Source organism: Larimichthys crocea, chromosome XIII (genome assembly GCF_000972845.2).
Source record: "Larimichthys crocea isolate SSNF chromosome XIII, L_crocea_2.0, whole genome shotgun sequence".
Classification (NCBI taxonomy): Eukaryota; Metazoa; Chordata; class Actinopteri; family Sciaenidae; genus Larimichthys; species Larimichthys crocea.
The window spans coordinates 6,107,466-6,133,182 of record NC_040023.1 but is presented as its reverse complement, the minus strand read 5'-3'; the positions used below and the strand labels follow the sequence as shown (position 1 = coordinate 6,133,182).

The following is a 25,717-nucleotide window of genomic DNA, read 5'->3' as shown; positions in this document are numbered from 1 at the left end:
TATTAGATCCTAGTGATAAATAATGCCTCCTTCCCAAAAACTGCTATAAAAATAGTATATATTAATATTTATTTCTACTTTAAACACGTCAGCCTTTTAAAACTACGTCAGCCTGAAATATACATATCAAATATTGATTATATTTTTTTATTTTTAACCCTTTAAATGCCAGTGTGTTTACATGTCAGTATGTTTACATAAATCTGCTGTTTTATTATTATTAAAAAAGCTTGAGAGGATTTATGCCGCCATCTTGCGTTGGGAAAGTAGCAAAGAGCCGTTGAAATGTGTAAAGACGCTTCCCATTGGTCGAGGTGCCGGTTGCCTTTGAAAAGCAGCCGCCTGATTGGTCGGATCTATCCGCGAGACGATTCGCCGTCGAGCCCTGCAGATGGAGGAGCCGGACAGCGGGCGCTGTTGTTAGCTTAATATCCGTTTTTTTTTTAATTTCTTAAATGAAAAGTATTTAACTGTATCGTTTTCAGAGCGTCTCTGTTAAACTCCTATTTTATTCCCATGAGTTTTCACATGTGATCGTAAACCTATTTAATTCACGCGTGTTTGTACAGTACCGGTATTTATTTTGTAGCAAGTAGCCCCCGGTTAGCATCTTTGTTGGAAGTTTAGGCCTCTCCGCCACCGCTTGTCGATTTTAACAATAGCCGCGACGACGTTAACACTCCCCCCTCCTTGTTTGTTTGGCCACGGGATTATCTCCAAGAAAAGAAGAGAGAAGAACATGGGAGATACACACGCGTGGGTACCTTTCAGCAAGTGAGACGTTTTGTTATGCGGACGGACTTTTAAATTTCAGCAGGAGACATTTTGAAGACAACATTTAGGATCACAAAGGGAGAAGATGTCCAACGGCGCAGCAGGAAGCGGGGGGCTGGCTTGGATGGTAAGTTTGCCCTCAACTATAAACTAACTTATAGTTTTTTATTCTCTCTCAATGGAGCTTTTGTAATAAAAAAAGTGTTCAAATCAAATCTCTAAAGACTGTGACCGGGTTACAAAGGCTTGTAGCCGGCGCTGCGGGCTTGTACCTGCACCGAACTTGCTTTTTTATTATTTTTAATAAAGATAACAACTAATATAGTCTGCCATTGCAAGCTTAAGTCAATTACATTGCTACCCGGGGCTACAACAGACCAAAACATCCTCCAAAACTAACGTGAGAAACTTGTGCAGCAAGTGAAACCGTGTCTGTGTTTCTGGGTGATTTAAATATGCTGCATACAGCAGCAGCTGCAGCTGCAGCCACTGGGTGCATTGTTTATTACAGTGTTAAGACGATAAAGCATTATCTTGGCTGAGATAGAGCACTGGTTTCATTTAGTGTCAGTGTTCACTGGTGAGTGAAGTGAATTTACTGCTAATGTTTAGGTGTTAAAGGAGGCTATCAGTGGGAGCTGTGTACTAATTTGGCGTGGGGGGAAGATAGTAGTAGTAGTAGTAGTAGTAGTAGTAAGCAGTATGGTGACCCAGATGACCTCACACCCCCCTACACAACACACACATACAAGGCTGATCCTGTATCAGTGCCCTGTCATGTGTTTAGTGTGGCTCTACTGAACATGTAATGTAATAATTAATGTTTTTATTCATAATAAGAATCAGAAATACTTTAATATTTCCAGGGGGAAATTATTTTTGTTACAATACTCCAGGTTATGTTAAACAAGTAATCAAGTAATCATTAATTACGGGTTACTTATGGTAACCGTAATTGTCATTATCATCAATTACCTATGGTGTAGGCACAGTTTATGGTATACCGTAGTATGATAATGAATGGATCGCCACGCCCACACCGTTTCCTCAAAATTCATCATTTTGATAACTTTTACTCAGGAAGTCTATATGAACACACCTACCAAGTTTGAAGGTAATTGGATAAAAAATTCCTAGGAGGAGTTCATTCAAACATGACCCTTTCTCAACCAGCCCAAAGAGCAAATTTTCATTCTTAAATATCTCGCTTCCTGTTCATTGTAGCCCATTGCTCCAAGAGACTTTTTTGTAGGTCTTGCCATGTTCTACAATTCGGCTGAGGTTTCATAACTCTGTGTCCAAAAGTGTGGCGGGGCTGCCTCAAAGTAAAATTCAAGGGGGCGCTATAGAGGGTTAGTTATGGTAACCGTAATTGTCATTATCATCAGTAACTTATGGTGTAGGCACAGTTTATGGTATACTGTAGTATGGAAATTAATCCTGCAGTGTTTATTCTATCTTATGCTATTGAATTCTTCGGTATATTATTATTTTGTAAAGCATTTGTTAAATGTTGAATTAAAAACAACCCTACACAGCACCTTTAAACTCTGTGTTGTGTAACAGGACGGCTAATGATTGGAAAGTTTTTAATAAAGTTAAACATTGGTGATTTTTTTTAAATCTAATATCGGATGAAAAAACAGGACAAACCTGAGCTGCATTTTCAACCAAAGATCTTCAGAGATGTTTTTTTTCTGCCCTCTGCTACGAAATATTAAAAGTCTTATTTCGTTATTCACGGTCATCGTTCCTGCGGGTCCTTTTGCAAGTGCAAAGCGCGAGGAGAAACTGAAATTGAGGCCTTTGAAAGTTTTTGAAAATACACACAAATAGACATAGGTCTTTTGAAAGTGTTCGGATTTTGTATATTTTGTGCTGAAATTGAGGTTCTTTATAAATAGACTGTGTTCTGCTAGTTCTCATTATAAAAAGAAAAATCTCAGTGTTGTAACAGTCATTAACCTTGATCTGTGTCCTCAAGCTATGCCTTGCTGGGTCCTTGAATTTTAGGGAATTGGCCATGGAGAGTCCTTGAATTTTGATGTTTAAAACTGTGCGATTAATTGCCTTTTGAGTATTACAAAAAAAATCTTATGATCATCTGCAGTCACTGTGTATTTAACCTTCCAAAATATTGCAATCTTTTGGAATAATAAGATAGAAGAGCCCACTTTAGTCTAAACATTTATTCACGCCTACCTTCTAATTACAGCATACTGGCCAATATACTATATAACATATAGTTTGCTTCCGTTGACTGTCTGTCAGCAGAATCACAGACTGGGACGTTCTCCCCATGGTGGTGAGCACTGATAATCTGCTGCCAGCAGCACCACACAGCAGAGTCCTCTTCCTGCAGGTCCCGTGTGTATTATGTGTGTATTAATAATGAAAACCCTTCTGCCAAACAGGAGGCTGCCAACGGCAGAGGTGATGCTGGCAAGATGGAAGGGGCCAAGAAAGACAAGGCGGGCAAGTTGTCCGTGGAGCGAGTGTACCAGAAGAAGACCCAACTAGAGCACATTCTCCTCCGTCCAGACACGTACATCGGCAGCGTGGAGCCCCTCACCCAGGTGAGTCTCTTTCAGGCGGACGCTGTAATTCATAAACCGGACTTACTTGTTGTTAAGAGAGCCTCCGGACATTTCTCTAAATGTTACTGAGGTCTCACTAAGTTTTTCTGCTCTTCAGCGATTCCCTCTGCGTTCGGGAGGCTTTCTGTTGGCGTGTCATAACAAACAGACATCCATCCTGTTTAGAAATTTCATATCCAGTCATAGGCTAAACGACAGGCAAGAGGGAGTGGACATAGAGCTGAAAAGCTGCGTTTTTTCTCCATAAATAGGACTCACACACACACACACACACTAAATCAAACATCCATAATTCAGTTTGACATGTAATGAAGTCTTTGTTAGTGATGTGGGTCTGATGTGGCATGGCACCAGCCCAAATAGTTCTGACACAATTCTGACATTCATCCGTATGATGTGATGAGATCACAGAGAACTCGATAATATAGATATATTGCTCGATATTTGATATCTAAATTCCTTTTATCGATGCTGGCATACAAAACAATGCAACATCCTTGTGTATGTACTGTAGTAGTAGTTCAACATATCATACATTATAATTAGAACAGCGACACGCAGGCAGACTCTTAACAGATCATTTATTTGACTGAACATCTTAACAGATGAGTGTTGAGTTGAAAGAGGCATTGGCACTTTATTAAGTTAGAATATTAAATATTTGTTTTTTCCAGACTCTCAAACAAGAAGAGAAATATCAGTGTGTTCATTTAAAAGAACTGTCAATAAGTTGAATCACTGTTTGTTCTACCTGCCAACATCTGTTGGTAGTATGTGAGTATCTGTTACCAAAGATTCGTATCAGTCTTTAAACTTGTTGATCTGTCACTGCTAATGAGCAGACTCATGATTATGTTAATCTGTCTTCTCATTTGCATACCGTTAGCGTTGTTTTGACAGCAGAGTGTTTCGGGGTCAATGCTCCCAATGTGTTGTCCGCTGTCTGGACTTAAAATTATTCTTTTGTTTTTCAGCAAATGTGGGTGTTCGACGAAGACGTCGGCATGAATCAGAGAGAAATCACCTACGTTCCCGGACTGTACAAAATCTTTGATGAAATTCTCGGTGAGTGAATCCCCCCCGCGCCGTTCGTCTTCCTTCGGGCGCCCTCGTCCGCACACGTGACACAAAGCTTCATTTGTCACGTGAGATTGTCTTTCTGTAACTGCCGTATTGAAGGCTTATTATCGCTGTAAATACATCAGCGTCACTCGCTGAATCACAGCCTGCTGCTGGCGCTGCTCGGCAGCATCGATCTGCGACTCGGCGGAGATTAGTTTCCCTCTGAGCTCGTCTCCGTGTGCTCTGCTCGCAGACTGAATGGAGGCGTTTGTGACAAATGAAAAGTTGACTGAGAAATCATTTCACATGTTTGTGGCAGCACACAGTCAAACACGCAGGATTGTTTGTATTCCCCCGGTTCATCATCGTACAGTCTATCTGTTTACATGTTAGATTTAATGACTCAGTAAAATGTGGGAGGACTGTTCTGCTAGTAAAGTGTAATCCGGTTTAGTCTGGGCTCACCACACAGGAGTGTTGTTGATGATCGCTGCACACTCGGCCCTCCTAGGCGGTGTGTTTATGAAGGTGTTTGATTAATGACACTGTTTCATCGTCTGGATGTTTCCGCTGTTGTGTGAATGTAATTACACAAGAGGCGCAGGCCAGGAGCAGATATTCAAGGCAGAACCAGGTCCTCATGCCTGTGAAATTTTACTTTAGTTCAGGTTTTGGTCACTGAATAGAACCATGTGCAGTTTTAATATGCATAATGTACTTCATGTACTGATGTAATACTGAATACTAGATATTACAAGGTCCTGTAGACTTGATTTTTTGTTGACCAACAGCCCGAAGCTCCAAAATATGCACGTAATAAGCAAATCCTCACACTGGAGAAGCTGCTTTTCTTTTCTTGATAAATGACCTGATCAACTAATCCTTTCTACTCCAGTGCGCTCACAGTCTCCAACATTTTCTCTGTAGTTGTTTGCGCTTCACGTGTGAATTCATTGTTCACCTTTTGGAAAAACATGTTTGACATAATTTGATCTCAAGCTTTCTCTGGAGCGCTCAGCCACATCTCAAGCTTGAAATCAAAGACCCAGAGATGTAGATGGACATTGAGTTGAGCTTATTTTGTCAATATAAACTCTCACTGTGAAAGGCTTTTGTGGAAAGAAAGCTGTGACAGACAGACACATTCACGGTTACACCTCCTTTAGAGATTATATTGGTGTGTGCTTGATTGACCTCTGCCTCGTTCTCGGGCAGGAAAACGTAATGCAGTCATCAGTTATTATGCAGAGAGTTTGACATCATGAACTCTCAGCGTATCGTAGCTCCACACACCTGACTAGAGCTTTATATACCTTTTTATAATACGCCAATGAAAGTCTTTAATAAAACGGTTCATGAGTGAAATAGAGCAAATATGTTAAATGTAGAACCATGTAGAACTTGTTTATTAAACAAAGAATTGAAGGTGAAAATTTGAAGACGTCACCTTGGGATCAATGATCATAACTTGCAAATAGTCATGATTAGACATGGGTCATTGAAAGTCCTTGCTTCTGTAAAGCCTGCTTGCTCTCTCTATATACAATGTAATGTAACGGTAATAAACCTTGATCCATGTCTCAGACTGTGCTGTCTGGGTCCTTGGCAACACTGTATGACAGACTAACAGGCATTTAATAGGCAGATTAATTCATGATGCCGACAATCATTAGTTAATTTATTACATAAGATGTTACATGTTGGATACTTTTGTGTGTATAACCTGTGATACCTATGTGTTTATTTTGTGATAACCTGTGTGTTTATTTTGTGATAACCTGTGTGTTTATTTTGTGATAACCTGTGTGTGTATTTTGTGATAACCTCTGTGTTTATTTTGATGTTCTCTTCCTCGACAGTTAATGCAGCAGACAACAAACAAAGAGACAAGAACATGACAGCTATTAAGATCACCATCGACCCGTGAGTTTCACAACGTTTCACAATGTGACCACAGAGTTTGGTCACCTCTGCATGTTTGTTCATGACTAAAAGTCAGTCAAAGTCAGACCTGCTGAAGTGCACTGAGCTCTTGGTTTATATGCAGCCTGCCAGCTGCATCCACGTCCGACCGCTCAGACAGCAGCGTGTCCTTCAGCTGAGCCGCCGCTCTGTCTCATGTCCTCTGCTGTATAAATGACACCATTAGCCTCGCCTCACTCAGGTCTCTACCGCTAATGCGGTTTTATAAAGACATTAATGCCTCCCGTCCACAGCTCCCTCAGCATGTTTGTGGGTGAGCTTATTAAGCACGGATGTCATTATTTTGAATCCCACAATGTAGCACTGACAGATCTCTGCTCCAGTGTCGCTCCATCGATCCTTCCTCCTGTCTAAACGGGATGCATTCTTCCGTGTTTATGGCGAGATAAAACATCTTCCCAGCATCCAGAATTCCTAGAACGATCGCACACATGAGTGTATTTCAGATTGTCTGTCCACACTCTGTTCATATAGCCTCTGTAACCCCTCCTCCCCTTTTTTTTATTCTCTCCATCAGTGAGTCCAACACCATTTCTATCTGGAACAACGGTAAAGGAATACCTGTGGTGGAGCACAAGGACGAGAAGATGTACGTCCCAGCTCTCATTTTTGGTCACCTACTCACCTCTAGTAACTACGACGACGAAGAGAAGAAGGTGACAGGTGAGAGCAGCCATCTTAACATCTATATCAGTGGTTATTAAAGTTGCTTTAAGCAGGTGAATGTTTCTAACTGTCTGTCTGTTTGTTTGGCTTCCAGGTGGAAGGAACGGGTACGGTGCTAAACTCTGCAACATCTTCAGTACCAAGTTCACAGTGGAAACTGCCTGCAAGGAATACAGACACAGTTTCAAACAGGTGAGGAGGTCTCTTCTGTTAAAGGTGCTCTGATAGTTTGATGTAGTAACAATTAAGAGGATGTTTAACCTCAGCCTTGTTTTTACAGTGTGTATTTGTTGTTTTGTACTGCAAAGACAGACGCAGCACCTTTCCTGTCAGTAGAACACACACAGTGTTTACAGGCCGCTGTGCGCGCTTCTACAACCTCTATACACAGTCATGACTTGATTTGATCTGATTGTAGCAACAAAAACTTCACCAGTGCCTCACTGAAGTAATTGCTGTTTTAAAGGGTTTTGACATGTGGTCATATCTGAGGTAAGGTTGTGTATATCACCCTCCAGGGCTGTTTGGGCACGATTGACCCTTTCTAAGTTCCCAACATCTTAAGTTGGAAAATACTACATACATGGGACTTAAGAAGGGTCAGTTGTTAAGTCACCGGGTGTTTCATGTCACAGCTGGGAGACTAAAACTAAACGCACTCAACACAGTAAGGGTGATGTGAGTTTCAGACTGTGCGTAGATAAGGTTTATTTATATTCTATATAATAAAATAAACTAATTTCCGAACAGATGTTTTCAGGCAACGGCAGATGTGTGTGTGTGTTACCGTGTGTTTTGTATCCTCAGACGTGGCAGAACAACATGGGCAAGACTTCCGACCCTAAGATCAAGTTCTTCGACGGGGACGACTTCACGTGCGTGACGTTCCAGCCCGACCTGTCCAAGTTCAAGATGGAGAAACTGGACAAAGATATTGTAGCGCTTCTGACCCGCAGGGCATACGATGTAGCCGGCTCCTGCAGGGGAGTCAAAGTGATGCTGAATGGCAAAAAACTACCTGTAAGTTCTTCGTCTCATTACACTTTTTTTCCCCCTCCCTGTTGTTGCACTGTACAATGCTTAAAGGTCAGTCTAAATGCCAGTACGAGGTTTAAATGTCATTACAGTTTGCATAAGTTAATGTTTTTGAGGTATCAGCCCAGAAATATTAACCAGATTTTGTCTCAACAGCAGTAATTACAGAATCAGGTAATATTCACTACTCTGTCACTCTGAGTTTCTTTTTTTTTTTTAACACACACTTTTCTCCTCTTACCTATACTGGTCTTTATCCATTCATATTGTTTTGGTGTTCGTTGCCAAGTTTTAGAGTTATCAGCTGTAGAGATACCGGCTTGTTAGCTCAGCACACAGAAGTAGATAAGAAAAATAAATATCTGCAGACTTGCGTATCAGTTGTACAAATGATGAAAGATCACTGAGACTTTTTGTCTTAATCTTTGGGCAGTGTTTCAGTCTCTCCTTCTATAATAATAATAATAAAGATGAATCTACCAGCTACACCCTGGGAATAATCCTTCATCATATTTAACATGGGCACATATAATGGCTCCTTAATGTATGGCTTTCATAAATGTTATCTATAACAGATTTTCTGCAGCTGTGGTCCATGACTTATGACAGGCCTGGGGGCAGTTGTGATTTATTTTTTCAAATATTACTTGCTGAACCTAACCCGTCTCCGTCCCGTCTGTCCCTAAAGGTTACCGGGTTCCGCAGCTACGTGGATTTGTACGTGAAGGACAAACTAGACGAGACGGGCGTGGCACTGAAGGTGGTGAACGAGAGTGTGAACGATCGGTGGGAGGTTTGCCTCACCATGAGTGAGAAAGGGTTTCAACAGATCAGCTTTGTGAACAGCATCGCCACCACAAAGGTATCTAAAACTCACCGGTAAAAGAAAACCCGAAAACACACCTGACTTTTTTTCTTTTTTTTGCGGCCATGATTTCTCACGCCACTTCTAACGCTGTTTCAGGGTGGCAGACACATCGACTATGTGGTGGACCAGATAGTGTCCAAACTTATTGAAGTGGTGAAGAAAAAGAACAAGGCAGGAGTGTCGGTCAAACCTTTCCAGGTGAGGCTTCTAGCTCAAGGTGGCTGCGGTGGTGTTATTTCCGACGTGCGTTTGAAAACTGACTTGACCCTCCTGTCGTTTGCACCTCAGGTGAAGAACCACATCTGGGTGTTTGTGAACGCTCTGATCGAGAACCCCTCCTTCGATTCCCAGACCAAGGAGAACATGACACTCCAGACCAAGAGCTTTGGGTCCAAGTGCCCTCTGTCAGACAAGTTTATCAGAGCTGTGAGTACAACTGCTCACTCTCGTTTTTGGTTTCTTGTGGAAAGTAGCAGAGCATCAGCCATAACGTGATTATTTTTGTGTCTCTTTGTCACCCACAGGCTACCAACTGTGGCATCGTTGAGAGCATACTCAACTGGGTGAAGTTCAAAGCTCAGACGCAGCTGAATAAGAAGTGCTCATCTGTGAAGTACAGCAAGATCAAAGGCATCCCCAAGCTAGACGACGCCAATGATGCTGGTGTGTTCACAGTGTGATTATTTATTCATGTGTCCAGCACTGATGGCAGAGCTGCAGTTGTTGCCTCTTAAATTAAATCATACAGACCAATTTATTATTGGTTATGAAGTCAAAGGGCAGCTTTAAGTGCACATTATGGGTATTACATTAATTGTGATGTGATCTAGACTTAATTAACACCGTTGGGTTGAGTATAGAATATTGAATATACCATTTATTCTCAGATCAAGTATATTTTATTATTTATTTTTCACAGATAATATCTTTTTACAGCCCTACCACCAACATGTCATGTCGTGCTCGCTGCTCTCCTACTCTTAGTTTCTGTGTCTTTGTAGGCTTTTAATGTGAAATTTACAGGAATTGTTTATATCACGTCAGTGGTTGTGTTACTCTCTGTCTTCGTTTGTTTTAAGTGTTTTAAGCATTTTTTAAAGGGCTTTTGAGCGATTTTAATGATAATTATTGAACATGCAGTGGCAGAGTAGCAATTGGAATTAGCGAAGAATAACAATAATATATATTTTTTAATGTTCTAGGTGGCAAACACTCCTCTGAATGCACGCTGATCCTCACTGAGGGAGACTCAGCCAAGTCTCTGGCTGTCTCTGGACTCGGAGTCATCGGGCGCGATCGCTACGGAGTGTTCCCGCTGAGAGGAAAGATCCTAAATGTTCGAGAGGCGACACACAAGCAGGTACGAGGCCGTGTTAGGAGAGGTAGTAACTGTAATCTGTGATGTGAAAATAATACTACAACTAATAATAATAGACGCAACTGCAAAGGTGAGTCATGTTCGCTTTTATCCTGTTGAGAGAGTTTCAAACAGTAACAGTTTGTGTTCATACTCACGCATCTCTTTGCTGCACTCAGTGAGACACAAGCAGATAAAAAGTGAATAAAATGTAGAAATAAAAAAAGGCGATCTAGTCTGATGAGTGGTTACTGAAAAAAACGTCTGACTACAACACAAAGGAACAAGAGGAGCTTAAATGCATACTCACTTCTGGGTCGTACTCTATAATGCCCCAACATGCTTTGCTAAATAACTTTAAAAAACTTTAAGGTTATGAAAGCTCCGTGACTCTCCCATTCAATAGATCAACACGTCGTTAAATATTTATTGAAAGTCTAAGAGTACAAAGCAGAATTTCGATCTTTTAGTCTTTCAAAGTTTTGTGTTGTTGAAGAGCAGGACGTGACATGAGACGGCGCAGGGAAGAAGATAAAAGATGGGCTGAAGGTGTTGTGAAGGAGAAGCCCTGCTCCTTTTATTAAGTCCTGTTAGATACCGTTATTTATCTGTAGGTGCATAAAAGTCCTACACCCCTTGGTGTTCTGACGTCTGGCTCTTGCTTAAATGTTGTGTGCTTTCGTTTAACATCCCTCGGCCATTTCCAGCTGAGGAGGTGGTGTACAGAGAGTCTGTAGCAGCTCCACAGTTTATATGAGCCAGTATTGTTTCCATATTGCCAAATCAATGAGCTGAAAGCTGCCAAAACCTGCTTAGATTGTGATTTTTAACATGGCGTAATGTGTTCTGACTTTGCCTTCTCTGTCTACAGATCATGGAAAACGCCGAGATCAACAACATCATCAAAATTGTTGGCCTTCAATACAAAAAGAGCTATGATGACCCAGAATCGCTGAGGAGCCTCCGCTACGGCAAGATCATGATCATGACGGATCAGGTGACGCGCCGCGTGGACACACTCCAACACAGCTTTGGTATAATTATCACCAGTTCAACCAGTTAGCTAACGTTTCCCGTCTTATCCCAGGATCAAGACGGCTCCCACATCAAAGGTCTTCTTATCAACTTCTTCCACCACAACTGGCCGTCCCTGCTGAAACACACATTCCTGGAGGAGTTCATCACGCCCATTGTCAAAGTAAGAGAGAGAGGCACACGCAGTCACACACACTTCTATCTCACGTCTTCTTCGTGTTGTCCAACATGAGTCTGACAGTGATGTAAGGAAAGGAAATAAATCGTCGGAGGTTGTTTACATCACAGGTTCATTTGCATAAATAAAACTCAAACGTCCAGTAAACCTCGCTCGTGTTAATTTGTTGTCTGCAGGTGACCAAGAACAAGCAGGAGCTGTCCTTTTACAGCATTCCAGAGTTCGACGAGTGGAAGAAACAGACAGAGAACTTTAAAACCTGGCATATAAAGTACTACAAAGGTTTGCTACTCACGTCTTTAAATATATACATAAATATATCGATATAAACTCTCCAAAGGCTGCAGATGTTCATCCTGTTGTTGTTGACAAAATGTTGAATTTACATTCCAGGTTTGGGTACAAGTACAAGCAAAGAGGCAAAGGAATACTTTGCCGACATGGAGAAGCATCGCATCACATTCAGATACAGCGGTGCAGAGGACGACGCTGCCATCACTCTGGTGAGTTTAATGCTACAGTTACATACTGTTGTGTAACACCACCAACGCAGCTCCGCTCTGACAGCCGACATCTGTAGCAGGGTTTTGTATAGTGACTAAAGTTGGTACTTGGATACTCTTTGCTTTAAACAAAGTATGTAGCAGATGGAGGCTGAACTGCAGTGTTGTCGTTGTTTGCTTGCAGGCCTTCAGCAAGAAGAAGACAGATGACAGGAAGGAGTGGCTGACTAACTTCATGGAGGACAGACGTCAGAGGAGGATGCACGGCCTGCCGGAGGTTTGTATCCGTCTGCTCAAAGATATGTGAGGCAGCGATGCGGGAAAAAGTCCAGATGTGTGTGTCAGTGTGTGTGAAGATGTTTTGTTTTTGTGCCTGTGCTTCACAAACTGTGATTATCTACAAACTTGACATTTAATTGGGTTTTTGTTTTACAGAAATATTTGTATGGAACTCAGGCCAGGCACCTCTCCTACAATGACTTCATCAACAAAGAGCTGATTCTGTTCTCCAACTCTGACAACGAGAGATCCATCCCATCCTTGGTTGACGGTTCGTAAAATCTCTCCATCTCTGTGAACTGTTTGGTGTTTGTGTGTGTGTGAATGACTCAATACTACCGACTGCTGTGGTTCAAACCGCTATCTCTTCTAACTCTGAAAGAACGGTGATTAGTTGACAATGGGATGTGCTGTGTGTTGTTTCCAGGTTTAAAGCCAGGCCAGAGGAAGGTGCTGTTCACCTGCATGAAGAGGAACGACAAGAGGGAAGTGAAGGTCGCACAGCTGGCCGGTTCAGTGGCAGAGATGTCTGCCTACCATCACGGAGAGGTACAGTCGACATGTGACAGTGATTGTACTGATTCTCTGTAATACTCCCAACTGCTGACCACCCATCCCCTCCCTTTGTCCCTGCAGCAAGCTCTCATGATGACCATCGTGAACTTGGCCCAGAACTTTGTGGGCAGTAACAATGTGAACATACTGCAGCCGCTGGGTCAGTTCGGTACTCGCATCAACGGAGGCAAAGATGCTGCCAGCCCTCGTTACATCTTCACCATGCTCAGGTAACGCAACACGCAACATAGCGGTTTGGATTCTTGCCAGTTAACACTGTCGTCTTCTTTTAATACATTTATACAAAGTCTAATAATCGTGCTCTCATTTCCCACAGTCCTCTTGCCAAGCTGCTGTTCCCAGCGATGGATTCCAACCTGCTCAAGTTCCTGTACGACGACAACCAGAAGGTGGAGCCCGAGTGGTACATTCCCATCATTCCATTGGTGCTGGTGAACGGCGCCGAGGGCATCGGGACGGGCTGGGCGTGCAAGATCCCCAACTACGACGCCCGAGAGATCGTCAACAACATCAACCGCATGCTCAACCACCAGGACCCGCTGCCAATGGTAAACAGTCTGAGCAGAAAGGAAGCATTCATCTGTTTGACTCCTGTTGTTCACGCCTCAAGGAACTTGTTTGTTGTGCAATATGATGATATCTGAGCACTGAAGTAGCTTTTGTCCCTTTTATCTCATGAGCAGAAGTGTTGTATGTCACTAAGGCAGAGGTTCCCAAACCCAGAGACTCAAACTTACAAAGATATACCATGAATCGATATAAAAAGTACATTTATTAGCTACTGATAAAGAAGTTGGCAACAAGCGAGTCACACAAAACACTGTTAAAACACAAAGTCTCTTCTTTGCACAGGAAAGATTTCAAGTGACTTTCTGGGAATGTTTTGTTTGGAGATGAGCTGTCTGTCTGTCCAGTTTGTTCATATTCACACTCGCATTCAACTTTATCTCAACCGGAGAGTGCAAACATGTTTTCAGGTCAGATAAGAGAGCTGAACACACCAGTTTAGCAAAAAAACAGTATCCTCATTAAAGTAGAAAAAGAACAGTCTCTATTCTTTTTAATTATATCACATATCATGTTCTGCATTACACTGCCAACTGCTGACCCAATAAAAAACAGGTCCACGATCCATTTTGGGCCCGGGAAGTGATTTCTGTATAGAATATACAGATTTATTTGTCAGGTATTTAATTCTGCTAAAAATATTCCATCCCTTGTGCAGTTTTATTTACAGACGCACTCACGACTCAGCAGACTTCAGTCTTTGCATTAAAAGTTTTTTTTCGATGACCTTTCTCTCATTTTCCCCCCTCACTGTGTAACTGTTGTTCCCAAACAGCTTCCCAGCTACAAAAACTTCAAAGGGGTGATCCATGAACTGGGTCAGAACCAGTACCTGGTCAGCGGAGAGGTGTTGGTCATCGACAGAAACACCATAGAGATCACAGAGCTTCCTGTTCGGACATGGACACAGGTACACTTCAAACTCTTCTCACCTTAGGTGGTAGTTAACTGGTCTCCATATGAAGAACGTTTAAATCTTGTTGCGTATGCATCTTGAATAATTGTTTCGTTCTCCTCATGTGCAGGCCTATAAGGAGTCTGTGCTGGAGCCCATGCTGCAGGGCAGCGACAAAACACCAGCTCTCATCAATGACTATAAGGAATACCACACAGATACCACGGTGAAGTTTGTGGTTCGCATGTCTGAAGACAAACTGGCCCAAGCTGAGGCAGCTGGTCTTCACAAAGTCTTCAAGCTGCAGTCCAGCCTTACCTGCAACTCCATGGTAATAAACTGACATGAAATATCTTCATCTGGTTTGTCACATTTCGTTTGCGTTTTGTTGAAGCCGCCACTAACCGATTTTTAAACTGCTCCATCCTCAGGTGCTGTTCGATCACATGGGTTGTCTGAAGAGGTACGATTCAGTCCAGGACATCCTCAGAGAGTTCTTTGAGCTCCGCCTGCACTACTACAAACTGAGGAAGGATTGGGCAGTGGGCAGCCTCGGAGCCGAGGCCGCCAAATTGTCCAACCAGGCTCGCTTTGTACTGGAGAAGATCGAAGGAAAAGTTTCAATCGGTACGACTGCTACAACTCCCCCTTTCTATTCAGATATTCACATTCTGAAGCTTTGCTTTAGAAAAGATCGACAGAAACGGCAGAAATATTGCTGAAAATTCAGTTAAAATGTGCGATACATGTGGATTGAAACACGGCTAGTGTGTGGTTGACTTGTTTTCTTTTCTAACTTGAATTTTTTTATGCTAACAGAAAACAAATCCAAGCGTGAACTGATCCGCATGCTGGTCCAGAAAGGCTACGAGTCAGATCCAGTGGCTGCCTGGACCAAGGCTCAGGAAAAGGTACTGGACATACATCTACACACACACATTCAGGCAGCAGCAACATTGCTGTAACTATGAACAAACACAAGGTGGAGCCGCTCTTGCACCACTCCTGGACTGTACACCACAGCACGTCAGTTAGTTTCTGTTGTAACGATGAGATGTTTCCGTGTCTCTCACAGGCTGTGGAAGAAGATTACCGAGACGCAAACGACAGCGACAGCTCGCTGGACTCTGGATCCTCATCGGGGCCGAACTTCAACTACATCCTCAACATGCCTCTGTGGTGCCTGACTAAAGAGAAGGTGGAGGAGCTGCTCAAACAGAGGGACCAAAAGGTTTTTATTATTATTATTTCTGTCTCGCCTTGCTCTGTTCACTCTGATCTTTGATGAAGTTGCACAGTTCAAATGTGTTGATTAACATGTGAACGTGTGCTGACGTACAGAGAGCAGAGCTGAACGATCTCCAGAAGAAAGCTCCAGAGGATCTGTGGAAGGATGACCTGGCAGTGTTCATCGAGGAGCTGGATGTAAGTCCTGTGTTGCCTCAGCAATTGCGGAGCTGTGAAAGATGATAGTTGATAGTTTACTTTATTTCCATGACAATAATTTAAACAGTTTCCAGTTATTTCGCTTTCTGGCGAAGATCAACACCATGTTTTGTAACTGAAGAGTCGCTGTGTTTTGTCTGTCAGAAACTGGAGGCCCAGGAGAAGGAGGAGCAGAATTTAGGTAAAGCCATCAAACTGGTGAAGGGGAAGGTGGGCAAACCTAAAGTGAAGAAGATGAACCTGGAGGAGACGTTGCCCTCTCCATTCGGCCGCAGGGTGGAGCCTCCGACTCAGGCAATCAAATCTGACGCAGCCAAGAAACTGACCAAAAAGAAGAAGGTGAGACCTGTCGACGTTTACACTGAAACGAGAAGAGTCAGGACTCCAGGGTACTTACAGCTTGTGTTTTGTTTTTGTTTTTTAACTCTCAGGGTGACGTAGATCCGGTGGTGAAGTTGGAGTTTGACGATGATGGTTTGGGCGGTGAGGGAGGAGCAGGAGACAACTCTGTAGCCAAGCCGAAAGCTCCACGTGTGAAGAAAGAGAAGAAAGAGCCAGGTCAGTACTGAGCTGAAGAAAACACTTCATCAAACAGTTCATTTCCTGTTCAAGGTTTCAGTGAAGAATATCGTTTCTGTCCAAACAGAAAAATGCCTTTCAGTCACAAACTGACTTTTTGAAGATGAAGCTGGAGCGTTGTAAGAACCATGCATCAGTAGATAAAACATTTATCAGCACGGACAGATATTTGTCAACTATCCAGAGACAGAGTGTTCTCTCTTGCAGGTATGCTGTGTTGGACTGGTTTGAAAGTAGCTGTTACCCCGGGCTGAAAAAAACTGTCTTCAATTATTGAACTACCAGGAGCTCTGACAGTCAACAAAGCAGTTCAGTAATCCTGTTTACTGTGTTGCAGGAGCTCCCAGAGTGAGAAAACCTCCAGCGCCCAAAGGTGTCGCCGCTAAGAAGGTGAAGAAGAGGAACCCCTGGTCTGAGGACGAGTCCAAGTCAGACAGCGACCTGGAGAACAGTGAGCCCATCATCCCCAGAGAGAACAAGTCCCAGAGAGCGTCAGGTAAAGCTTTATTCACCGTCATCAGGCCAGTTTATGTTCACTCGTGTTTAAGTCATAAATGTGTTCTGATGTCAACAAATAAGATCTAAACCAGCAATGCTTCACTTTGTGATGTCGCTTTTAAGCATCACAGTGGACAACTTAAAAACACTAGTTTATTTTTGACTCAATCCCACACACTGCTACCATCATGTACTCTTATAATATACTTTCTATCACCCAGCCCTGGGTTATTACAGTGACCAGTAACACTTGCAGGGTTTGTACAAAGTCTGATTTTCAACATGATCTGGTGTTTTATCAACACAATCACTCTCCCAAATCACTATATTTGAAATTAAATGATCCCGTCGTCCTATTTTGTTTTGTCTTCTGGCGTGTCTTAATCGTAGCTCGATAAGCCTGGAACATACTCTGGCCAACATGAAATAATGCTGATCAAATAAATAAAGTCACAATATGCACTGATTGCTGTGGGAATAAAATAATTCTCTAAACTTTATTTTTCGCACAATTTGGACATGATGATAAACTTCAAGGGTCTGGAAATCTTTGGTAGAATGCCTAAAAAAATACAAACTTCTCCTTTTAAAGTCGAGGAACTTGATCCATTCACTGTACTTCAGTGATCAAGAAAAACAGAATTTGAATAGTAACGTCATGAGGCTGTAATGTTCCTGTTTTGCAGCTCGTTTAACTGTCCCACCATCCGTCCCTTATTTTCCTGCCTTTGTGTCTCTTTTACAAGTTCTTTTATATGAGCCACCATCAGCTTGAGGCACCTGGCTACAGAGTGACTGCTAGTATTTCTTTTCATCCACTCCAAGTGGCCCCGGGGGCCAAAAATAACTTGTGAACCGGCTCCACGTTTCCTCACTCTGATTAGCCACTGTCGGCTTCAAGTGTCTGAAGGCGCAGTCTGATGCAACCCAGCCGCAACACGAATAATTACTGTACGAGGCGCCAGAATCCTCAGCGACGATAATGTGGTTTGACACAGACTCTGCTCCCGTCTTTCAGCTTCCAAGCCTAAATACACGTTTGACTTCTCGGAGGAAGAGGAGGGCGACGAGGAGGAGAACGGCGGCGACGACGACGCAGCCTCGTCTCCGGTGAGGTCGTTTAAAGATGACTTCCCTTCCTCCGGGACCAAGGAGCCCTACAGCGATCATAACGATGACGACGACGACGACAACGAAGTGTCCTACTCTCCCCCCAAACAAAAGCCCACGTAAGAATCCAAGTTGTCAGAACGTGTTTGTAGGAAATGTTTTGTTATGAAGAAGAGGGCGACGGCAGACACATCTTTATGTCATCTCTACGATCTGCTGTGTAATATAAAAACATGCTGTTTGTGTTTCCCTGAAGGTCTGCACCTGTAGCTAAAAAGAAAGAGACAACCAGCATCTTCTCATCCAAGTCAGCGTCGGCCTTCTCTGAAAAAAGCAACGACAGCGGTGAGTACAAGCTGCAGTCGCTCCTCGCTGCAGGTTTGTTTCTACAGAATCCAACACTGCGGCGAAAACTCAGGTTTGAGTGGGGGTAGTGCGGCAGAGAAAGTTGAGCCGGATGCAACTTTTCACTATCAGGCAAACCCTCCACAGTCAGCCTAAGATGTCTCTGAAACTGAAGCTATCCAACCTGTTCTGGCTTTGTTGACTTCTAAATCTGTCTGGCACCAATTCACGTTGTAAAATAGTGACACGAAGAAGTTTAATTTAGTTTTTGTCCGATGGTTTTGAGAGGGAGAGACAGTAGTGGTCAAGAGACATAGACAGCGAATGAGAATAAGGGAGCACGGGAGGGAATTGCGGCTCTGCACACCGCCCCACAAGCCTGTGGCAGTTCGCCACAGCGCCGGATTCTGTCTAAACGTACCCTGAAACAACATGTGGAGTGGGGCTATAATTATTTTGTCAGTCAGCAGACTTTTATCTACCACTTTCAGTGTGTTTGATTAATTGTTTGGTCTGTGTAAAATAAAAACCTCTTTGCAAACAATTGATCACTAAAAAAAAAGAGATTTAGATAATGGTTTATACTGGCTGCTCTCCTTTTTTTACACTGAACACTGCAACCGATTTCTGTTGTAGTTGTTGGATCCTGAACTCGAATGAGTTCTTTGTGTTTCATAAAGGCAGCAACGTCTGATTAGTTTGTTTGCACAATCGTAACAAAGTTAATAAAAGCACTGAACTGTACGCAACAAAAACAAAATGTGAAGAAATCAAACGTCTTCCATGCACGAAATGAAAGAACGTTTCAGTTTGCAGAGAAAATGTGAATGTTGACCCAGTCAGACGGAGCAGCAGGTGAACGCTGACCTGTGTGTCTTTTGTTTTGTAGATGGGTCCAAGTCCGACAGCGACGAAGACCGCGGCATATTCTCCACGTACTCCAGCAGCTCTGCGTTTGACAAACTATCGTCAGCAAAGAAAGGTAGTGACTCACTGCGATCACCAGAGGGAGCTCTAATGCAGCATCACAGCTACGAGACAGAAAGGCTTTAATGACTTGTTCATGAATTCAATGACACTTAAATTGGAGCTCATTAAGTCTAATATGCATTATTATGGAGGCATTGAGTAACTCACCACAGCTTGATATTATTCCAGAGTATCAAACAGAGACGGTTAAAAGCTTCTGACATGATCGATGGTGTCGGAGTGTGAGCTGTATTTAACGACCAGATTTGTTTGTGTGATCTGTAGCAGCTAAGAAGCCGTCTGATGCAGCTCCCAAACCCAAGAAGACACCAGCACCAAAAGCAAAGAAACCAGATAAATCCATCTGGGACTCCGACTCCGACACCGGGTCCAAGAAGCCAGCACCAGCTCCAGCTCTTAAAGGTTCAGCTAGTACAGCAGTTCTCCTCCCAAAAAGAAAAAAAGCAACAAATGTATAAATAAACACACATTTTTGACGGTGACTGTTTCAGTAACTTCTTCTTGTTCTGTTGAACTGCAGGTTCAGGTGCAGGCGCAGGTAAAGGCAGGGGGAGGAAGAGGAAGGGCTCCGGCTCTGAGGAGGATTACAGTCCAATGAAGAAAACTGCTAAACCTGTTGGCAGAGTGAGTCTTGTTTGACTTGTAACATTTCTAACCTGCTGCTGTAAACATTAGTGATGGGGAAGAGGTTTAACGGGTACGCCCTCTGCTCTCTGTATCGATATACTTTACTTACTTACTTACTAAGTAATCACAACTATGTTTTCACTAATGTAGAATCACTGAAAGTGAGTCAGTTTAATCCGTCTTCTGTCAGTCTGGCTTTACTTTTCTTTCAGCACTTTATTTTGAGAAATAATTGAAACAAAAATTGGCAAAATTATGTTTTGAATCGGGAACTATCTGATCGAATGAAAAAAAGATTACATCTGATCAAATATTCATCGACAGCTTTCAGTATTTAGCGTTTTTTGATACTCTGTTCTTCACACATTTATTCCAACACCGGCAAAGCAGTGGTGGACTGTAACAAAGACTTCAGGCGGAAATATTGTATCCATTACTACTAAACTTTTGAGACATCTTTAGTTACCAGTTACTTATTAGATTAAGATTTTCTAACACACATTCATCTTAAAATAACATTAAAATAAATCAGTTAAAGATCCAGTGTGTCAGATTTAGGGGAATATAATATGCATAACTATGTTTTCAGTAATGTATAATCACCTGAAAATAAGAATCATTACATTTTTGTTACCTTAGAATCGAGGGGTTGCAACCAGCTCAGAAATCTTCCAACAACAACCTGTGTTTACCATAATAAGCGTTTTTATCTTTTTCCTGTGCAGAAACCACAGAAACCTCCATCCGACGATGAAGACGACGACAGCAACAGCCTGAGTGCGATGAACACTCAGTCCCGTGACAGGCCGGGCCGGGCCAAGAAGGAGGTGAAGTACTTTGTTGAGTCAGACAACGAGGAAGACGACGACGATGACGACATGTTCGATTAAACCAACCTTTGCTCCCATTCAAACACACTCCTCCTCCTCCTCCTCCTCTTTCTGTGTTCCCACAGAATTTTGTACATTTTCTGTTCCATTTTATTTTCATTAATGGTGATGTTTAATGATTTTTAATGTGTAGGTGTTTTACACTTTTTATTATACATATACAGGTTTCTTTTTTTAATGCTCATTGAAATGTTCTGTATTTGTCCGAAGCGGCTTTTAGAAGTTTAGAACGCTGTGCTTTAGCACATTTTAATTGTTAAAATACTATGTAACTTTTTGAACATGAAGTTGAAAGTAAACGATGAAATGTTCATTTTTTTTTCCTTTGCTGGTCTTGTTCTTTCGTAACTGAGCTGGATGTTACACAGAAGAACTTAGAGGTGAATACTTTGATAAACACTGAGGTGATGTATGTCTTAGTGTAAATCAGTGAGCTGTTACTATCATTCATGTTCATTGCCTCACACAAAAGAGCAACAATGATGCTACACTGATGTATCATCAGGTGAATGGTGTGCTTTCTGTACACCTGTTCTTGCACTATGTGACTTTGTGCTCCAGGCATAACCACCCGGAGAAGTATGCAACACTTTACGGCACACAGCCAACTATTTCACTGATTTTCGTGAAACTGGATCACATTTATCAGAGAAAATGTTTATTTACAGAGTTTCCTGTTAGATGTTAGATGTTAGATTCAAATTGTTAGCCAGGCTGTCCAGACTGTGAGCTCGTTAGTGTTTGTATCACAAAATGAGGTTTTCAGACATGGGGAGCGGAGCTGGTGTCATGCCAGAACCAGAGCTGGAGCTGGGCAAGCCATCTGCTGGTTAAGATGTCATGCTATAGATGCGCACACACCAGTATTTTAAAATAAATATATTTTATTACTTTGCCAGGACAGTTCATGGTAAAGTTAAACAGTATATGAACATAAAAAGCATATGTTAATGTACAAACAAAGACGATATTTAAAATGGAGAGCTGAAACCGATGAAGCTCAAACCTCAGAGCAGCTCCTGAGGTCAACTTCACCCTACGGGCCGACAGCAGGGGCCGATGGGATAAATCCACAACAGGTCCCCGTCCATTCCACCATCATTTTAACACGACTATACAACACTGCATATGATGGGTGGTGAAGTTTTCTGATACCGATGGGGGAAAAAAAGGCGACTGTGGACAGTTTGTGATGTCTACCGAGAACACTGTCAGGACAGACAACAACAGAGCTACTGTTAATGATTGATACTGAGGTTCACAGTCATGTTTTCTGGCTCCTAGGTGTTTTAGTTAGGGTTAGACCGATATGTGGGGCTGAGATTGATGTTTTGTACCTTTTGTCTGAGTTTCACTGTTGAGTAGATGGTTAGCGTTAACATTTAGACTGATTAGACCTGTCTACTAGTCTGAGTCACAGATATTGGGAATTTTTGTGACAATATGTGGTGATAAACAAAATAGAAATATCTTATATGGTGTTATTACAAGGCTAGCTTCGACTCTGCCAACATGCTGCATCTTCAAATTTAGTTTGAGGCATTGAAAATCTCAAATTTAAAAAGAAAATCCCTAAAACTGGACCATGTAACCACACATTAAAGCTGCAGTATCAGATTGTTTGGCCACTTGGGGGCGCCAGAACACATCGTGAACACAGTACTGACATATTATCACCTCGTAAAGTCCAGTGAACACATCCAGTGAACACGGGACAACATTAGCATTCATTTAGAGATGTGTTTCTGGCCACCTGGCAAATGTAAATGCAATATTCACCCTCTTTTAAACTCTTGCTAATTTGTTTCTACCTTTGGGTAAGGCAGCATATAGTCTGCTATAAATAGCTGTCGTAGTTGGTAAATAAGTTGATGAGAATGGTTTTTGAACCAAAACAGTTAAGTTGTGGCCAAAACAAAGCACTAAAAGATTTAGAAATGCTCTAGACTGCAGAGTTGGGCAATAATTTGATAGATCCACTGTTGATTTGTCCAGCTGTAAGATATTCTCAGTTAATCTGTGTTGTTGAAATGCCTCTTGGAAGCCTGACAAACCAGGTTGAAGGACTACACTACACTTTATGCACCCAACAACCAAGACTAATATCAAATTGTTTTTTCTCAGACTGGTTATTGGCTCAAAACATCATCTCCAGCTAATTAAAACAAAGTGTTAGTTTTCAAAACCCCACATCGGTCGAACCCTACTTCATTAGTTGACCTCTTAACCAAATAGCTGTCGATTGATTGGGTTTGATTGATTGACGACAGCAGATTGGCTTCCTGGCTGTAGAGGGGAAGCAGCTCTGTTGTTAGACATAGAACAGGAACAGAACATACAGACGATATCAGGTGCTGAGTTGACTTTGTCGCCAATTTCTCTTTCCATTCGTGGGCTTTTCTTTCTCATTGTCCCAAATAATATACGTGTCGCGTGTGGATCTGGATGTCCAGATCAGCCCACCAAGTTCCAGTTCCTCCACTTTTGTTTTCCACACTTGCGAGTCGATGTTCCCAAGGACAAATAACAGAGCGTCTTTTCCACAGAGCTGCCAATTGGAATGCAAAGCACACACCATTTATATAACATCTCTGCAGTGAGCTAGATAGTAGAGTATTACAGTTACGGTCGGTACAACATTCAACAGAAACGAACGAGAGTAATTCAGCATCGTGAAGTTGTGTCCTAAAGGAACAGATAACAGTCCCTGCTGTGGACAGGCGCCTGAGGGCTGGCCCGGCGCTTCAGGGGTGGATGTGGACATTCTTCGGCTGTGAAGGTTTTCCAGCTTCAAAAAAACAAAAACAAAACAAAGAAGAAAAAAAAACACCAAGATGCCTCCCTTCATCTCTCACCAGGAGAGCAAGACAGAGAGAGAACCAAGGGAGAGCATTTCCTATGTTACATTGAGATAGTAGTAAGTATTCCTTAACACTGCATATCATTCTGACAGACTCCGTGACATTATTCACATTCAAACACGTTAAAAAGAAAATTGAAACAGCTCTGGTTTCCCTTATGATATGTATTTCTTAGCAGGGATGGAATGCAGATGGGTTTTTTTTTTTTACTATGTGCTGCTAAGACCCAGAATCCATCACTACCCTGAAGGGTTTCCTGTTTTCATACATCAAACGCTCGAAGCTCAGTGACTTGTAGTCCCCGCAACAACTTTACATACAATTGATGTATGAGGACTACATGTATAGGAAGATATCTGTGCCAACATTGATTCATTTTGGTTTTTGAATTTGCATTTGTAGTGTCATCAAACTTAATTTGTCTGCTGTTGCCAAGGTCAAGAATGAACTGTCAAGCTCGACTTAAAAGTCCTAAAAGTGCATCGAAGGTTTAAACTCACTCCCTCATTCCCTACAACCATGGATGCTCAATATTTTACTCCAGTGAGTACTAAAATTCAGATATTGGAAATCTTTGATCGCTGTTTTACATCCTCACCCACAACTGAAGTGTCCTTGTGATATGGCAGAAAGCTCCAGAACAAGTGTGTAAATTCAACTTAAGTTGATTGATTACACGACTTTATAAATTCTGATGCCAGGACTTCTCAAGTACTGTTTCCAAGTCCAATCATGGATGTATCTTTGAAGTATTCCTTTCAGTCACGGATGAGAAGTGCTCAAAGTCATCTTTGAACATCTTTAGTTCCATGACAGTGAAGTGAACTTTATCTGCTGATGAAGATCTGACTGCTGAAAGCTCCAAATCAAGTGAATAGTGGAATGAGACAGTCTTTCCTCAACTGCTTTCTCCAAGTTTAGGAAAGAACTGTTGAACGTTGACGCAAAGTTTCATCTTCATGTGGTTGATCTAAGCTAGTTTGTACTGTTGAACCACAATTTAAACTTTCTGAACCCTTACATACAAATACAATTTCACTTTTGATCTACAACTTGAAGTGAGAAAAACACAAATTCAGATTAACCAAATGAAATTCGTGCTGGCACAAATATCAGCTAAGAGCGGAAAACTCGTGCTCCAGACTTCAGACGGGACTTCCTGCATCATTTCCTTTGTGATGTCTAACATTTGTGCTTAATTTCTTTAAAGCTGAACTTTGGCCTCCTCCTTTGGTTGCTGGGAATCTGCTGCTAGCCTTTTACAGCTAAGTTTCAAAGGGTCCTGCATGTTTAAGTGCATCAGTTTGTCCACTGTGCTGTAAGTGAACAACTTGATATCAGAGTGAATGGAGCCATTATTCAGCCACCAAGGACAGCAGGGTTAGTGAGGGATCTGGGTCTTATAAGAGGATATGATGGAGTTTATTTCCTATTGTTCAGTATCATGTGTGACCTCTGCTGTAGAGAAAAGCAGCTTTCTAGGATCGTCTTATAATTTCAGCTAGACCACCTCATTTGATGTAAGACACACCGCCTACTTCCCCGCCAATGAGATTAAGAGCTCAGTTGGATCTCCTGTCCAAAGAAAAGCTTTACTCGACTGCACTTCTCAGAGGGTTGAAAGGTCATCCGGAATCTCCTTTTGCATCATTAAATGTAGCTTACACTGTCAAGTCTGAAGAGCAAGGCGAACGTTTGAAGAAGATTTGTGGATCCCGCCCCACTGTGTGCTTTCTACATAAGTGTACAATCGTTCCCCGACCCACACGGTCCGGTCATCAGTGTTTTAAGGATTGCATTGCCCCCGTATTTCACTAGTTCAAACAAGACACTTCTGAAAAGGGAGAGAAAAAGCGGGTTGAGAAGCTCTGTTCATAAGGCCATAACAGAGCCCATGTGCATGGGTGAGCCCGGTTGGTAGTACATGCTGTTAGTGGTTAGATACACACTCATTAGGTCGACATTCGCAGAATTTTGTGAAAAGCTGTCAGAGGCT

The 25,717-nt window shown here is 42.2% G+C and overlaps 1 protein-coding gene across 1 annotated transcript; it reads left to right on the top strand.

The window, feature by feature from the left end:
- Positions 1 to 346: 346 nt before the first annotated feature.
- Positions 347 to 21,173, top strand: top2b (DNA topoisomerase II beta). Its single transcript, XM_019261612.2, has 36 exons — positions 347 to 901; positions 3,189 to 3,350; positions 4,346 to 4,436; positions 6,293 to 6,356; positions 6,934 to 7,079; positions 7,177 to 7,274; positions 7,890 to 8,102; positions 8,806 to 8,979; positions 9,082 to 9,183; positions 9,274 to 9,411; positions 9,510 to 9,648; positions 10,188 to 10,345; positions 11,214 to 11,339; positions 11,430 to 11,540; positions 11,732 to 11,837; positions 11,949 to 12,058; positions 12,243 to 12,335; positions 12,494 to 12,608; positions 12,765 to 12,886; positions 12,974 to 13,122; positions 13,230 to 13,461; positions 14,256 to 14,390; positions 14,506 to 14,706; positions 14,807 to 15,002; positions 15,195 to 15,286; positions 15,451 to 15,606; positions 15,717 to 15,800; positions 15,966 to 16,160; positions 16,253 to 16,379; positions 16,738 to 16,896; positions 17,917 to 18,127; positions 18,265 to 18,353; positions 19,243 to 19,335; positions 19,608 to 19,745; positions 19,864 to 19,967; positions 20,696 to 21,173. Exons 1-36 carry the CDS (start codon positions 860 to 862, stop codon positions 20,858 to 20,860), a joined length of 4,836 nt encoding a protein of 1,611 aa, XP_019117157.1. The 5' UTR covers positions 347 to 859; the 3' UTR covers positions 20,861 to 21,173.
- Positions 21,174 to 25,717: the final 4,544 nt, after the last annotated feature.

Excerpts from the sequence above, each read along its gene's own strand:
- top2b (XM_019261612.2), top strand. The coding sequence starts at position 860 with ATGTCCAACGGCGCAGCAGGAAGCGGGGGGCTGGCTTGGATG. Across the intron at positions 12,887-12,973 it reads CTGCCTACCATCACGGAGAG|CAAGCTCTCATGATGACCAT; the intron begins GTACAGTCGACA and ends TTGTCCCTGCAG. Across the intron at positions 18,128-18,264 it reads CCCCCCAAACAAAAGCCCAC|GTCTGCACCTGTAGCTAAAA; the intron begins GTAAGAATCCAA and ends GTTTCCCTGAAG.